Source organism: Nymphaea colorata, chromosome 5 (assembly GCF_008831285.2).
Source record: "Nymphaea colorata isolate Beijing-Zhang1983 chromosome 5, ASM883128v2, whole genome shotgun sequence".
NCBI classification, from domain to species: domain Eukaryota; kingdom Viridiplantae; phylum Streptophyta; class Magnoliopsida; order Nymphaeales; family Nymphaeaceae; genus Nymphaea; species Nymphaea colorata.
The window spans coordinates 3,325,220-3,341,647 of record NC_045142.1 but is presented as its reverse complement, the minus strand read 5'-3'; the positions used below and the strand labels follow the sequence as shown (position 1 = coordinate 3,341,647).

Genomic DNA, 16,428 nt, shown 5'->3' with positions numbered 1-16,428 from the left:
ACGATTCATGTGCATTTGGAGGCACTTTGGCAGCGGGGACTTTGGGGCTCAAATATTCGAACAAATTTAGTTCTAGTATTTTGTAAACCTGCTCCAAACTTCAGGCAAATTCACGAGACACTCAAAAGTATTTTTATTGTCAAACTACCCTTTAATAATCATAGGGCCGCGGATCTGATGGCAGGTTATTTGACACGTGGTGACGTCATGACTAGCACTGCCCCCTTATAGTCCTTTATATATATATAGTTAACGACAATAATATACGACAACAGGAGACGTGTCCATATTATGGTTGATGATGGCAATGGCTGCAGCGGCCTCTCCATAAGCTGAACCTGGTTCCCTCGAAACGTCACAGGGAAGTGCTTCCATCTTAAGCCCACAAACAATTTGGTAATTAACTATTGGTTGATTGTCGGTCGTGGCGATGCTTCTCTTAGCATCCAAAAAGAAAAGAAGAGTGTCAAGGGAAAGAACATAACCGTACTCTCACTATCTAGAGGGCTCTCTGGTACTCGCCCCCTAGAAAGTAGAAACGTGCCCGTGGGTGCCGAGCAGGTTACCCGTTTCTAACCACCTATCACCCCCTTTCTCTACGAGAGCAAATCTTTTACGTGTGTACTATATAGGCGGGACTAGAATCCATATGCGGACCCAGAAGAATCGGCCCACTTGCAGGCCAAGCAAAGCGGTTCGATATTTTGTTGGCATTATTATTATAGATGCTGCAGACCTGGATGAGACGACCATTGCCTGTAAAATAATAAGCTATTTAACCGATTTGAGCCACCGATTGAGATAGCCAAATTCTGCACGGATTATTTCAAGTATGCTCGGTCAAGGTCACTGCAAGAGCGGCAAAAATCACAAACTTGTCTACTTCTAATTACGAGGGGGGCAGTGCCTGGGGAGAACTGACCCTTTTCTTCCTTTCTCCTTTCTTCAGGATCATAATTGCTTGTTTCAGGTGAGGATAGTATATCATGTCAATTAGAGATAATACTCTAAAAAGGTAACATCTATGAGAATCTAATAAACAAGTGGTTTTTACTTACCCTCCGGACGACTAGCTATTCTATGCCTCCAAAAATGTATATATGTAGCTATTAGGAACATTTGAGTTTCTAAAACTTATCTTTCATGCGTGACAGATTCTCGGTGCCGAATATGGTGAATCAAACCGGGACGCAGAGACGACAAAGCAAGCCATGTTGGCCTTTCCAGGTTTTACCCAACCGATGGCTTGTATAATGGTGCTTGACCGAGCAGATCTTATGAGTACAAGTTTGATGAAAATGACAATTATTACCATCTGCTTTGTTCCACGTAAAGAAACCCATGTCGAGCGTTCAACCGAACGGCGACCATCGTGAGGCCAATCTCTCACTGTCTCACATTAATTTCCTACCCACCATGTCTACATTTCACAAAATGGGAAACCTCAGAAGAAAACGCCTTTCTTCCTTCTTCCCGCAGAAGAAGAAGACGAAGAAGCTTCACCAACACAAGGACGTACATATCTAGAGGCGCAGCTTGCACTCTTCTTCATTGCTCTTATATACCTCCCATCGCCACCACTCCCCACATCACCATCGCCCAAATTCTCAGGCGGCAATCTCCTCTCCCTCCTGTAAGATATTTCATGAAACACTGATAAAGGTAGGGAATACATTTGAGCAGACAGAGATGGAAATGCTGACGGTGGTTCCCTTGGCTATGGTTGTTCTCTCTTCCTACTTCCTCTGGTTCATATCCCTGAACCGTACGCTTTCCGGCCCGCGAGTGTGGCCGCTGGTCGGGAGCCTGCCGGGGTTGGTCCGGAACGCGACGCGCATGCACGACTGGATCGCCGAGAACCTCCGGAAAACCAGCTGCGCCACCTACCAGACCTGTATATGTGCTGTGCCGTTCTTGGCAAGGAAGCAGGGCCTCGTTACGGTCACCTGCAACCCCAAGAACCTGGAGCACATACTGAAGCTGCGGTTCGATAACTACCCGAAAGGCCCGACGTGGCAGTCGGCGTTCCATGATCTTCTCGGCGAGGGGATCTTCAACAGCGACGGCGAGACGTGGCTGGTGCAGCGGAAGACTGCCGCTCTCGAGTTCACCACCCGAACTCTCCGGCAGGCCATGGCCAGGTGGGTCAACCGGTCCATAAAGAACCGGCTATGGCGGATTCTCGAGTCCGCGCAGTGCACCAAGAGTGCCGTCGACTTCCAGGACCTCCTTCTTCGGTTAACCTTCGATAACATTTGCGGTCTCGCCTTCGGCAAGGATCCCGAGACGCTGTCGCCGGACCTGCCGGAGAACCGATTCTGCTCTGCTTTCGACCGCGCCACCGAGGCCGCGCTGCAACGGTTCCTCTTCCCGGAATTCATATGGAAGTTGAAAAAGAGTCTGGGGATAGGCACCGAGGTCACATTGAAGAAGAGCGTTAAAATCGTGGAGTCGCATCTCTCTGAGATCATTGCAGCGAGGAAGGAAGCCATTGCGTCTGGGACGGAGGACGTGCACGACGACCTCCTGTCGAGGTTCATGAAGAAGAAGGACGGCTATGGCAATGCTTACTCTAGCTCTGCTCTCAAGCACATAGCACTCAATTTTGTCCTCGCCGGCCGGGACACTTCCTCGGTGGCGCTCAGCTGGTTCTTCTTCCTTGTCGTGCACAACCCGAGAGTCGAAGAGAAGATCGTCGAGGAGATTTCCACCGTGCTGGCGGATACTCGAGGGAAGGACACGGCCAAGTGGACGGAAGAGCCGCTCACTTTCGACGAAGTCGACCGGTTGGTGTACCTGAAAGCTGCGCTATCAGAGACCCTTAGGCTATACCCGTCAGTGCCTCAGGACTTCAAGCACGTCCTCAACGACGATGTGTTGCCAGACGGAACAGTAGTGCCCGCCGGATCGTCTGTCACATATTCAATTTACTCAGTGGGGAGGATGGAATGGATCTGGGGAGAGGACTGCCTGGAATTCCGGCCGGAGCGATGGCTCTCGCCGGACGGCCGCAAGTACTTGCCGCCGCAGGATCCGTTCAAGTTCGTGTCGTTCAATGGCGGGCCCCGAATCTGCCTCGGGAAGGAGCTCGCCTACCTGCAGATGAAGTCCATAGCGGCGGCGGTCTTGCTCCGCCACCGGCTCTCGCTGGCGCCCGGCCACAAGGTGGTGCAGAAGATGTCGCTCACCCTCTTCATGAAACACGGCCTGAGGGTGCTCGTCCGCCCCAGGGAGCTTTCCTGCTGAAGGGTGGTTGCTCCATTGTCGCTGTCAATCCCCCCCATTTCTCGGGTGCAGAAATTGGTGTTCCGGCCAAACGTTGCTTTCTAGTTCCCTTGTTGTTGTCCTGTGCATGAGTGCATGAAATTTATTTACAGTGGTGTTGCATGTTGTATGCCGAAGAAATGCCTCTTTTATCTTTTTCTTTCGTTTAAGTTGTGAGTGCGTTAGAGTTAATCCTTGGCCAGGCAATAAGTTGTGAAGGCAAAAACTATATCATTCAATGAAATCGATGGTTAATATTGTTAAGGAAGAAGTGGCTTGAAGGAGAAGCGAGGCCATTAATGATCTTCTCTCGTTTAATCTCTTTGCATCATCTACTCTGATCTGCTACCTGTTGCAGAGATTCTTGAATCGGTCGTTTGACCAGGTTGGGATTCTTGTTCTGTTCTTGCAGCAGGGCAAGATGGCACCGATTGACTCGACAGTGACCGAATCAATGTAATCCTTCTCGAGGAGGCAAGGTTTGTTTTGAATTTTATCAACATCAATAAGAAGATGCGAATGGAACATGGTCAGCAGAAGTTGGTTCAACCAATATTAATGTCTCTCACAGGTTGTTCTGTTCATAGGCTTTGTTGAACTACCAATCTCTTTCTCTCTAACGCGAGCGCTCACAGAGATGAGGAGCTGGCCGATTTCGCTGGAGTCCACGGGTGGCATGGAAGTGTCAAGAGATCGGACTAATGGTAGTCATGCAGGTGGCCTAATTCAGATGTTAAAAAGGAACAGGAATGGTTATAAGGTTTACCAACTTTGCATACAATAATTGTGTTTGTTAGCTATTGCTGCTGCTACGCCGTAACATCATCAGCGCCGTTTGATTTAAGGGAAAGGTCGATTGGTGCCATCACAGGTGCTCCATGACTCCATAATCTCTCATAGTGTGTTTGGATGAATGGAAATAAGAGGAAGCTAGAAAATTAACATTAATCCTATTTGTAATTAGATGTTCAGGATTTTCTGCAAGGACGGGTCAAATGGGAACTGGGTTTTGTGGATTGGATTTGGGTAGGGCCAAACTGAACTTATATTCAAAAAATACATTGAGACAAAAAAAAAAAAAATCAATTTTTACACTAGATTTTTTTTAAAAAAATTTGATTGGGGTGGGGCCATGGCCTAGGCAGGCCCTCTCCTCCCTCCGCCCGGAGTTAGGGGAGATACTTTAAAGAGTTAGAAGTTTCTCTCTCTTTCTTGTAGGCCCAAAGTAGCTTTGAGATATGTTTGAGAAGTGCTATACCCATTCACTAGAGTTTTACATCTCCATCATTTGCAATTTAAAAGAGTAACATGTATAAGAATCGAACCTATAACTATGTTTTCACTGATTCGTTGGTCCGACCAGCTATACTACACTCCTTGTAGCATTTAGATGTCTCACTTTGAAATTAAGAAAACTAAAAGTCAAATTTGGTAGACAAGTAAAGGAATGGTCATGCTAAAAGGACCATCCAATTAGACACAATGGATAAGTTCAACACTTGTTGGATGGAAGATTCAAATATGTTAGATGCCAAGTATTTCTAAATATCTGAAAAATAAAAATTTATTACTGAAAATGTCATAAACCATTACTTAATATTCATATAACAACTTAATTTTCACTCATTCAGCAACATCCAATGTGAACTAATTAAATGTGTGAGATGATGTGCAAGAAACGTGTTATTGAATTGCAAAGGGTCGCATTAAATAAGTTCCTTGTTTGCGTCTCTAAGGAGAGCCCACCAGATAAAAGATAAAAAAAGGTGGGCACACAACATGGTCTAACCACATCAACATGCTATTCAAATAGCCTTTGAGTAGACCCACCTTTAACCCTTCAAAAAAAAGAAAAAGGCACATAAAATTTTAGCAATGTAACTAATCATCATTTTACTTTTGAAAGTTAATAATTAGGTGCTTAATTTTTGAGAGAAAATTCCAAAGGAGTCGCTTGCTAAAGGAAAACATTAAGTCTTGATATAGAACAATAAAAATATCTCTAATGAGAGCCGCTTTTCCTTAGTTGAAGGAGAAAATTTTATTCACAACAAAAAGGTTTTTCTTTCGATATTAAAAACTAGTATTTTCATTTAGTAGATGGCACTTTTAACAATTTGTCTTATTTGTTAACTTTCTGAGAGGTGCTTTGTTATTTGCTCAAATGTTTTATAGTTATTACATTTGAGCAAGCCCGTCAAGGATCACACGTATGACGACTTGTTACAAATTTTTGTCAACCCACAAAAAAAAAATCATTTTTTTTTCATTCATATGTTGTCATCATCTGCCCAAGTCAGAAGTCTGATTCAAACCTTTACACAACCTTGACAACCTCAGGCTTTAGAATCCTACATCCAAAATTCGGCTTTCGGATTCAATCTAGATCCAATTCCCAGCCCCATATCTACTTTCAATCAAAATCCAAACTTTAGATTGGATTTAGATCCAAAATAAGGCATATATCCAACTTCCAGATCCATTTCGATCCAAACTATCAATTTCAGATCCAAATATAATTTTTTTTTATCTTGTTTGGATCCAAATACAACTTTTGGATCCATTTTCGATCCAAAACTATCCATTTTAGATGCAAACAAATTTTCTAGATCCCACTTGGATCCAAATCTCACTTTCAGATCCACTTGGATCCAAGATATCACGTTTGGATATATCCGGATCCAAAATTACTTTTGAATCATTTGGATCCAAACAATTACTTTCAGATATATTCAGATGTAACAAATCGCTTTTGGATCTCTTTGGATCCAAACTATCTGTTTCAGGTCCATTTGGATCTCAACTATCCTTTTTTAATCCACTCGGGTCTAAATGTCACTTTCAGATCTATTTACATCCAAACTACCACTTTCAGTTTTATTCAGATCCAAAATATTAATTACGGATCCATTTGGATCTCAAATTACACTTTTGAACTTATTCAGATCCAAAAGATCACTTTCAGATCCATTTAGATTCAAACTATCCCTTTTGTATTGACTCAGATCCAAACGATCACTTTTGAATCCATTTGCTTCCAAATGATCTCTTTCGGGTCTATTTGGCTCCAAAATATCACTTTCAGAATTCAGATCCATTTGATCTAAATGATCTCTTTCAGGTCCATTTGAATCCAAAATTTTACTTTCGGGTCCATTTGGATCCAAAATATCACTTTTAGATCCATTTGGATCCTAGACTATCTCTTTTAGATCCAATCAGGATCCAAATCTCGTCTTCAAAATGCAGTATGGGTCGAAATATCACTTTCAGATTTAGTTCAGCTCAAAACTGCACTTTTAGAATCCAAACAATCACATTCATATCCAAAACCCAAAATTCAGATCCAAAACTCCTAATCCATATCCAAAATCTCATTTAAGATCTCCTAGGGCACAAAACCTGATGCACATGAAGATTCTATACATTGCCTTGTATTTTCATTTAAAGATTTTCAAAATTCCCTTGATCTTCCCAAATTACACATTTCCAAAATACCCTTGGTCTCCCATTTATTTTTTGAAACTACATTTTTTTTAAGAAAAATAAAAGAATGGGGCAAGGCAACACATCATGATTGTGCACTTAGCAACAATCACGTACTTCTTTTTCTTTTTGCATGACTTGTTTTTTTTTTCCTTCTTTTTTCTTTGTGTATGACATGCAATTTTTTCTTAAAAAATGACGAATCGAGTCATCATTTTTTTTTAATCCATGAGGTTTTTTTTTATATATTTATAATTTCTAATAAGAAAATGATGAAATTTGAGGGTCCAAAAAAGTTTGAATATTATGAGAAGTTCAACCATTGGTGGAAATTTTTTCTTGAAAGAGACTGGCCTGTTGATAGGAGTTATAACTTATAAGCAGTGGCTGAAAAGCTGGTGACCTTGGAAATGTGGGAACATAGTGAAACTTGAATCATAGTGAACCTTGTGAAAGGATGGAACATAATGAAAGTTGAACCATTGTAACCTCATGAGAGTTTGGAACATAGTGGAAATTGGAACATTGATATGTCATTGTGACCTTATGAGAGGTTGAAACATTTTGAAAGTTAAATCATTGTGATCCCTCTTGAAACATACTGAAAGTTGGATGATTATGACTTCACGAGAGATTTGAACGAGAGATACAATGACAAGTGTAACATTCTAGTTGATGGGATGTATCTAAGTCTCTTAACGGTGAGTGGAAGAGTGTTTTTTATTTTCGTGTGAACAAAAAGACCTACCACCGAACATAAGGTTGAAGCTCCTACCCAAACCCTCGTCTTCTTAAGATATATAGCCTACTTTCGTTACCTCAAGTGTTGTATTTGTCGTGCTTTAACTTGTAAATCCTTTCATAATGAGTATAGAGTTGAAGTCTCCTTTTAGTGTCTTGTTTTTCTCATGAACCCAATGTTTCTAGCTTATCTGTTTGTCGCTGGTTTACATTTAAATTTACTTTTCACATGCTACTATTTTATGGTCTAAGTGGTATGTTTGAAGTTTATGCAGTCGTATGTCAATGGATCAGATTTGAATAATATGTTCTTTTTGGACATTCACATGTTCAAATTCGATTTCAAATAAAGAAATGTCATATCTAAATCTAATAAATTGATTTTTACTTTCATATTTGAATTTTAAATAGTTTTTGATCTATTTTCAAAATGTAAGGACATTAAATATATGATATTTGTTTAAAACTAAATTTAATTTGAATCTATGTTTATGTGTATTTGAAATTCAATCGAATGTCATTCGCTTAAGTGTGAATCTCATCCGTTTACTTAATCAGATATTTCTTTTTTCGATTCAATGAAATCAGATATAATGGACATTCCTGGGTAACTTTTCCGCCTCGAAGCCTACGCCTTGGGGCGAAAAAACTATCAACCCGAGTGCGCCTCTTTCACCCTTGTTGTTTTTAGCGTTTATAGTTTTGCACTCGAATACCCTTTTTTTCCCTTTGGCCTCGAAACCCTTCTCTCAGGGTTTCTCTTGTCTCTCGCTCTCGATTCAACGGCCCAGGCCCCTCTCTATCACCGCCGGCACCGTGCAGGTATCTTTCTCTCTAGATTGAGTGGCGGCGACTGGTAATGGCCGGCCGGCAGCCCTCGTCTCCTCTCTCTCGCTGTCCCTCTGTCTTTCGCTTTCTGTCTATCTCCCTCCATCGAAGAAGGACTGCCGGCGGTGGCCTTCCGTCAAACCTTTTCACGCTCAAATCTGTCAAGATAGGGAATGTTTGATCTCACAGTCTGAAGTTAGTATCATGTAGACTTATTAACTAATGGGCATCGCATATCGCGTCGACATCTGCAAGGGTACTGCAGATCAGGGCCATTTCATTAGGATTTTGGTGTCATTTCATTTGCAGGTGCCTCGATAATATGGTATTTTGTAGTTTTTATACTGCACTCAGTGCTTAGGATGGTTGGGGCGCCTAATTTGTTCCTAACTGCTGATGCCACCCGTTGCCATTTATCTGCAGACAATTTTCATTATTTTCTTTATTTTTTTTTCCTTTATTTTGGTGGGTGGGGGGGGGGGGGGGGGAAGGGGGTGGGGGGGGGGGGGAGGAAGAAAGGGGGAGGGGGGTTCTTGTGTCGATGCTAAGGGACGTTTGACAGTGTATATTCAGTTGTTGTTCACTTGAATACTTGTTACTTTAGTTGTTCTTTTGGTTGATATTGGTATCTCAATCTTAGTTTTTATAGTTTTGGTTGTTTATTTCTCAATGCTAGTATTGATGCAACAGCGGAAGACTTGGTTTGTTTTGTACTCATTATGCATTGGACTGTGTTAAGACGAAATATTTTTTTTTTTCGTGTAGAAAGAATTAGTAGGACATGTTGATATTGCTGTTTAAAAGGTTTTGTTGGGATAGGTCAATTTAGGGATGATCCCAAATCTGTTTGGGTTGTTTTTTATGAGTTCATAATTGTGTTTAAAACTTGTTTTATCTTACAATGTTCAGTTTTCATGTGTATGTTTTTTATGAAAAAGAATTAACACGACTTAAGTTTATTTTTATATTGTTGTTTACTTGTTTTTTTAGTTATTCTTTTCAAAATTTTCATTATTTTTTATGGATATTATATATTTAACCATTCTGATCATGAAGCGTATGCCTCAACGCCTTGGAGTTTATGGCTTGCCTCAGGATAGACTCAATCCTCCCTAAAAAAAAATTGCCAGTTTGGTTACTGACATTAAGGAACCTTCTTCATTGGCATCATATGATCATTGTTAGATTATTTTGTAATCTAGGTTGATCAATTACACAACATTTTTCACCTCTCTACCTTGCCATTCACAGAAACTACTGGAGAAAGTCACAACTGCCTTCAAATATCAAGTATGAACCTATTAGTTGGGTTTGATTTTTGTAATGTGTTTTTTGTTGCTAATCCACTAACTAGTATTTTCGATGCGTTTTTAGGAGAACATATTTGAAGCCTTATAATAAATAAACTTAACTTTTACGGTTCTGGATGTTCCTGTTATTGTTGAATGCATATATTGTCATGGAAATAGTTATTGCTCCAAAAAATATTTGTAAACACGCTCACTATTGCAAGAATATTTGTTGAATATAAGTACTGCCAGGGACACATGTATTGTTACAAGAAATATTTGTTGAACTTGTTTTATGTTACAAAAGATACTTACTGTTACAGGAGATGTTTGTTGGTTGTAGGAAATAAATTAATTTTTTTTGGCCATCTTGCTGTGCAGGTGCCGTTGCTTGGCATAAATTTCTGTCTTTACCATTGGTTGTTGTGAAGGATGGCAAGTGGGCAAACCGTGCTTCAGTTTCTCCCATCCACAGTGGGCCTCTCGGCAAGGGTCCATCCAGTAGTTGTCTTCAACATCTGTGATTGCTACGTTCGCCGTTCGGATCAGGCTGAGAGGGTTATTGGAACCCTCCTCGGTTCTATCCTCCCTGATGGAACTGTCGACATCCGCAATTCCTATGCCGTCCCTCATAACGAGTCCTCAGATCAGGTTGGTTCTCTCATCATTCTTCCTTCATCCTTCCCCTCCTTGCTGGATTTTAATCTTGTTCTCTATTGTTGTTTGGTGGTTTTTTATTATTACTTGTTAGGTTAGCTTAGTTTTTCTTTGTATCATTGTTTCATGGGATAGATTTTTGAAACTACTTGTTCATAGAAGTGCAATTGAAATCTTAGTCTAACAGAAATTCACAATTTTTCTTTTTCGCGTCCCTTTTCTTTTTATGTGCTGTTTTTGGAAATCAGTGTTATTATCATAAGTGATTAAGTTCTCATCTGTTTATAAGAAGTTGTTTTATTATTGTATGTTGCTAGTTTCCTTGTTGAATCTCTGATGTATGTAAGGCAGGTGTGTATGGTATTATTTTTTTGTTCCTTGATGATGACACCAGTCAATTCTGTTTCTATCTAGCTTGCATATTTTATGTTACTGGCCTAGAAATTGCGATTATAATGTACTGTTTCACATTTTTTTTTTTTTAATTTCAGGTTGCTTTGGATATTGATTACCATCATAATATGTTCTTATCGCACCAGAAAGTGAACCCAAAAGAAGTCATCGTGGGTTGGTAATTTCTCTAGCATGCTATTTGTTTAATCTTTGCGTAAATTTAATCAAAAATTTGAAACAAAATAATACAATCCACTAAATGTTTAGTATGGGTAACCATCCCTCAGTCCTTCCAGTTGGTTTCTTAACTTTCTTGAAATGTTACTCCAGGTAATTTCTAATTTCCTACATAATTTAGATAGCATAAATGAACTGTTCCAGCATTTTGCATAAATTTATTATTCTCCTCAAAATATTCCATCTGGTTCTCTTGCAAATATGTATTTTGTTATTGGCAGTTGGGTGGGGTTAAATAATATCTTTTGCTAGTTTTCATTTAGGTATGGAATGTGATGGTGTGTAGAATTGTGTGACATTTTCAAGGAACAGTAAAATAGAACCTTTGGAGGATAAAAGAAAGTTTAGGGTTGAAGAATATCTGAATCCTACTGTGTGGCCATGTTTCATTCTCCTGTCAGTGCTTGCATGTTAGAGTCCTCCCTGCCTCATATATTGTGTTTTGCTGTTTTGTTTTTCTTTGATTGTTTACTGTGATGATATTGTGATCCATCAGAGTCACTGTTGACAGCATGGAGTTTCACTCTTCCATTTCAAATATTTCTATCTTGGATGCATGATTGAACAACATCTTGATTGGGTGACCATTATTCCTTTTCTCTCACTTCCTATCGTTGGTCCCCTTGAGTTTACACCTTACCATGTTGTTGGTTCATGGGTATCTCAAGATTGAACTCCTTGAAGGCTTGATTTACTATATCCCCTTACATATTTTATTCAACGAAAAAAGGTTCTTGATCCATGCAGTCACTCATATACCAGCCAGAGGTCTAAAATCATGTAAAATGTGACATGTACAGGAACTTCCTTTAAAATTTTGCAATGTTTTATGTTTTTTCATAACCATTTTGTCTACAATAGCTTGATTTCTTGAGATGTTCTTAAGTGTTTGCGGATTGTCTTGTTAAGATTTTATGAGATCTCATAGTGGTAAACTAGGTTACAATTTTGGCTACACCAGCTCATAGTATTGCTTATTGGTGTAATTTAAAACTTGTAAGACAGAACTTGTTCATGCCATTCATCAATTTGAATAAGCAAAAGCACAATTGGGCCCTGATTCTTGTATGGCAACATGCGCTTTTCCATGAAAGTTCATAGCTATAGACGATAATCCTTTGAGCATGCTGAAATGAAAATGGTCACATATTGCAGAATGCCTATGCTTAAAGGCGTGGTTGTGCTTCATGTCTGAGAGCACACTAGACTAGACTAATGTTTCCTATTGACACATCTTTGCAAATTAAGCTCTTAATTTCATAATTCAATGGTTGCATTGCAAAGAGCTTCATGAATGGTTGCCAAAGCTCTCAGAAGTGCCATGAGCTAATGACCCAGTGGTTGGTAAAAAACCACACCTTCCCAGGTATGATGTAATAGGTTATATCTGTTGTGCTGGTTTCTGTCTTTCTTTTTTATTTTTTCCCATAAATCCAATAGAAACAATATTTGGTGTCTTGTACGTGCTGTTGGATTAATGGAACTGTTTTGGGATTAAAGTGGTGCTATAATAAACTTTTGTTCTTATCTTTCATGGGTTGAGGGAAAAAGGTTGCAAGAACGTCACACTAAAAGATTTTAAACTCAACAGTAAATCAGGTTTGGAGACTACCATTGCACCTTTGAAGTAAAAGACTTGATCAACTTTTTTCTTCTCTGAGATTATTGGCAATTCACTAACGTAATTCATGTGACTCCATCGAGAAAGAAGTTCATGGCTTAGGGTTGGCCTCAAGAAGGCTCTTGATTTGGACCTTTTATCCATTCCTGAATGGGCTTGATTATCCATTAGGGATTGCTGGCACTGCCAAAATGACTTTTTCAGTCTTCTATGTGTTAGAGATTATGTGCTTGCTTTCATGCTCTTAAGTTTTTTGTTTCATCTGCTTGTTCTTTTTACCTAGAATTTGTCAAATAACTATGCCTACATGCATATGCAATTTCACGCTCTGTGTGCGGGTGCATGCCCACATACACCTGCATGTGCATACATGAGGCATTAAATTGTGCTTTCTTTCTTGCACCAGGTACTCAACAGGGTTTGGAGTTTCTGGAGGAAGTGCTCTAATTCATGAATTTTATTCTAGAGAAGTGGCAAATCCTGTTCACTTGACTGTGGACACAGGATTCAAAATGGGGGAGGCTTCTATCAAAGCATATGTGTCAACTAACCTTTCTCTTGGAGAACGTCAGCTTGCAGCACAGTTTAATGAGATTCCTTTGGATTTGCGAATGGTGGAAGCTGAGCGAGTGGGATGTATGTAATTTTTTGTTTCATGATATCGTACATCTTTTGCTGGGTTGATATATTCTGTTGTCTATTATTGTATTTTAGTTCCATGAATGATAGTGAAATTTGCACTTTTCTTTTTTTTCTGAAGGTCTAAACATCTGTTTGTCCTATATAATTTCCTATAAACCCTCATTCTGTTGTCTGGACAGTTTTTGTTGCTGTTGGTGGTCATTCATGTCCTCTTGAGGTACATTCATCCATTCTTTCTGTCATAACTGAGAAAAGAAGCCCTTTTGAGCTCTAGATGATTGCCTATGTAGGCCTAAGTCTTCTCTCCCCCCTTCCATGATAATAAGACACATTTGCTTTAGGTACTAGACTCTAAATTTCTGTTTAGGATCAAGAGCAAAGTGATTGACAAAAATGTCACCTGCAACTTGGTTAATTCATGTTGGAGATCTTTGTATCTTAAAGTAGCCTAGGCATGTCCATGCTTTTCCATTCACGTTCCTGTTGTTGCTAATTATATTTGCAATGAGCCTGTATTAATCTATAGTGAAATGTAGTAAAGTTCTGCATGTTAACATGCCTGTGTAAGATGCAGTGGCTTTTGCAAGCTTTTTATATATAGCATTCTACTACATTGATGTTTTCTTTGTCTTTGGAATTGTAACTGGTTTGCATCTTCTGCTTTATTCCTAGACACAGACATGCTTTTTCTGTCGTTCCTTGTTCATTTATATTCCATCTTTGACCACCTTCAGCCTTGTCATAGTCATCACGGTGATTTTTTAATGACATAGATTTGTCCCATACTTTCTCCACCATTATATGAAAAAAAAAGGAATTAGTTATCTTTCCAAATGCATCAGTTACATTCTTGTAACTTGATGGGGGTAATAAAGCCGTTTCATCTTGTGAACACATCATGCAAGCAGATAATTAGAGCGGAATGTGTGGTTGCATTCTTGTAAGGCATATCTTTATATATTATGTCAATTTCTGAGCAACTTGAAACTCCTTTTTTTTTTTTTTTTTGGGTGGGGGAGTTGATGGATGCAGAATTTTTTGGTGGCTTTCTAACTAGTTGTGGATTTACACATGGCAGTTGATGTGTTCAAGAAGACCATTGTAGACAAGCTTCCCAATAACCTGGAAGGAATGGAGACAACAATGGAACGGCTCCTTGTTCTAATTGATGACATCTATAAATATGTTGATGATGTTGTGGTAAGGCTATATCTTTTCTTTTCCCATCTAGGGTTAAGATTTGTGTTTAAAGCGTTGTACACATTGCCTGGGGCTTCAGGTTAATTGACGAATGGTTTCATATCAATGTTCATAGCCAGTTTCCAACACTGCTGGTCTGCCAAATCAGATTGGCTTAGTTTTCTAGCTTCCTTACCATCTGTTTGTCTGATGTCACCACTTCCAAAAAAGTGATAGAGCCTATGTCTAATCATTCATGTTCACAATGGTGACCATGCATCTCCATGCCTGATTTTGTTTTCTCGCTTCCTTGCCACCTGCTTGTCCGTTCTAACCCTAAACAAGTGATGGGGCTTTTCTTGAGTTCGTCCATGTTTGTAGTGGGCCCATGGATCCCCATGGTTCGTTTGGTTTTTTAGCTTCTTTTTGTCTGATCTAACAACTCAAACAGTTGGTCGGGCCGATGTCATCATTCAAGTTCATGATGGTGACTATGGATCTCCATGATTGATGGAGCAAATGTTGGAGCAGTAAAGCTATGTGATTTGACAGATTACTACACATTCTGCTCACCCTGCCTGAGCAAATGGTTACCTTAGTCCACTTTTTACCAACATACCTGATTAGGCAACATGCTCCTCCTATTAACACCAGTGTCATGTGCTCCTCCTATTGAACACCAAATGGCGAGAGGCTAGTGGAGACCACTATAACCATCCTTCTGTGCCCCACAAAAAGGAGAAAGGGAACTACTGGACCCATGTCCAACTATTGTCCCCTCGACCCAGGTCTTGTTTAGCTCAAATTTTGATCTTCGCCATATTTAGGTAGTATACATCTTTTGCAACATTTACATGGTTTTCTGTTTTATGTGGCCTCCTCTTTGGGCTTTGTCAGGAAGGGAGAACAGCACCTGACAATCATATAGGGAGCTACCTTGCTGAATCAATGGCTCATATCCCAAAAATGACTCCAGCTGCCTTTGATAAGCTTTTCAATGGCAGTTTGCAGGTACCAAATTGTTTCCCATGGTTTCGTGCATCTTTTGTCTTGTTATCATAGTTCAAGAGAGAATAGCCTAAGTTTAACGATTGTCTTGTCTTTCTTCTTGCCTTGGTAGGACACTCTCCTGTTGGTGTATTTGTCAAGCCTCACCAGGACACAGCTTAGCTTAGCGGAGAAGTTGAACACTGCTGCTCAAATCTTGTAATAGATTACACATCCTGTTTGAGAATCCTTCTGCAGGTAGTTCTGTTCCAGTTGTCTTCATCTTTAATCTAATCCTCCATAAATCAGTTATTCAGCATTTTATGTGATGTGAACATGCAGAGGTCATCGCTGAAGTTGCCATTATCATCTCAGACTCTGGTGGCATGCGTTCAGTGTCTATCTGAAATCTTGATCAATAGGTTGCTGGGTGTGGATTGGCAGCTGAACATATTAGACAGATCAGCACATTGACCTCAGCCACCTTGTGTCTTTCACCCTTGGATTTTTTTTTTTCTTTTTGGAGGGATGATGCAATTGGATTTTGAATTCAAAAGTGCCTCGTTTGTAGTCCTTTCCTCAAGTGGGAAGACCGTCGATTTCATTACTTGAACTTGGTATTTTTGTTCTGTTCATCTATCTGTTACTCCATGTTCCTTGGGTCCTGAATTTTTTGCTGCTTGTTTGCAACGACTGCTGTATTTTATGTCTTATGAACTCTGGGGGGGTGTGCGTGTGTGTGTGTGAGAGAGAGAGAGAGAGAGATTTCACTCTGGCTCTTCTCTGTTGATCTTATAATAAGGTCTAACTCTGTTGCTCCGAAGTCCGAAGGGTTTAGCACAACTGGATGATAAAGGTGGTCCACTCAAAATGGGGTATGTATCATGAAACTCGTGGCCGTTATCATGACTTAGTTTGTCCGGAGCATGTTCTGTATTGGATATCGAACAAATAATCAAATTTGACAAGTCTTATTACAAGGAGTCTACACATTCCATTCATTTACAAATCATTTACTACAGCACTCCAATGTGGGGATTGCAGTGGTCAAATGCCACCCAGTAGAGCATGTATCGGTATTCACATATTACAATGTCTTATCAC

The 16,428-nt window shown here is 39.9% G+C and overlaps 2 protein-coding genes across 2 annotated transcripts; both read left to right on the top strand.

Moving 5' to 3' along the window:
• Positions 1-1,187: 1,187 nt before the first annotated feature.
• On the top strand, positions 1,188-3,376 carry LOC116253952 (cytochrome P450 86A22-like). Its single transcript, XM_031628955.2, has one exon. It carries the CDS (start codon positions 1,690-1,692, stop codon positions 3,244-3,246), a length of 1,557 nt encoding a protein of 518 aa, XP_031484815.1. The 5' UTR covers positions 1,188-1,689; the 3' UTR covers positions 3,247-3,376.
• Positions 3,377-8,162: 4,786 nt separating this feature from the next.
• On the top strand, positions 8,163-16,037 carry LOC116255099 (eukaryotic translation initiation factor 3 subunit F). The gene is made up of 8 exons (XM_031630849.2): positions 8,163-8,313; positions 9,990-10,259; positions 10,757-10,836; positions 12,923-13,152; positions 14,237-14,358; positions 15,235-15,348; positions 15,458-15,582; positions 15,667-16,037. Exons 2-7 carry the CDS (start codon positions 10,041-10,043, stop codon positions 15,545-15,547), a joined length of 855 nt encoding a protein of 284 aa, XP_031486709.1. The 5' UTR covers positions 8,163-8,313; positions 9,990-10,040; the 3' UTR covers positions 15,548-15,582; positions 15,667-16,037.
• The last annotated feature ends 391 nt before the right edge of the window (positions 16,038-16,428 follow it).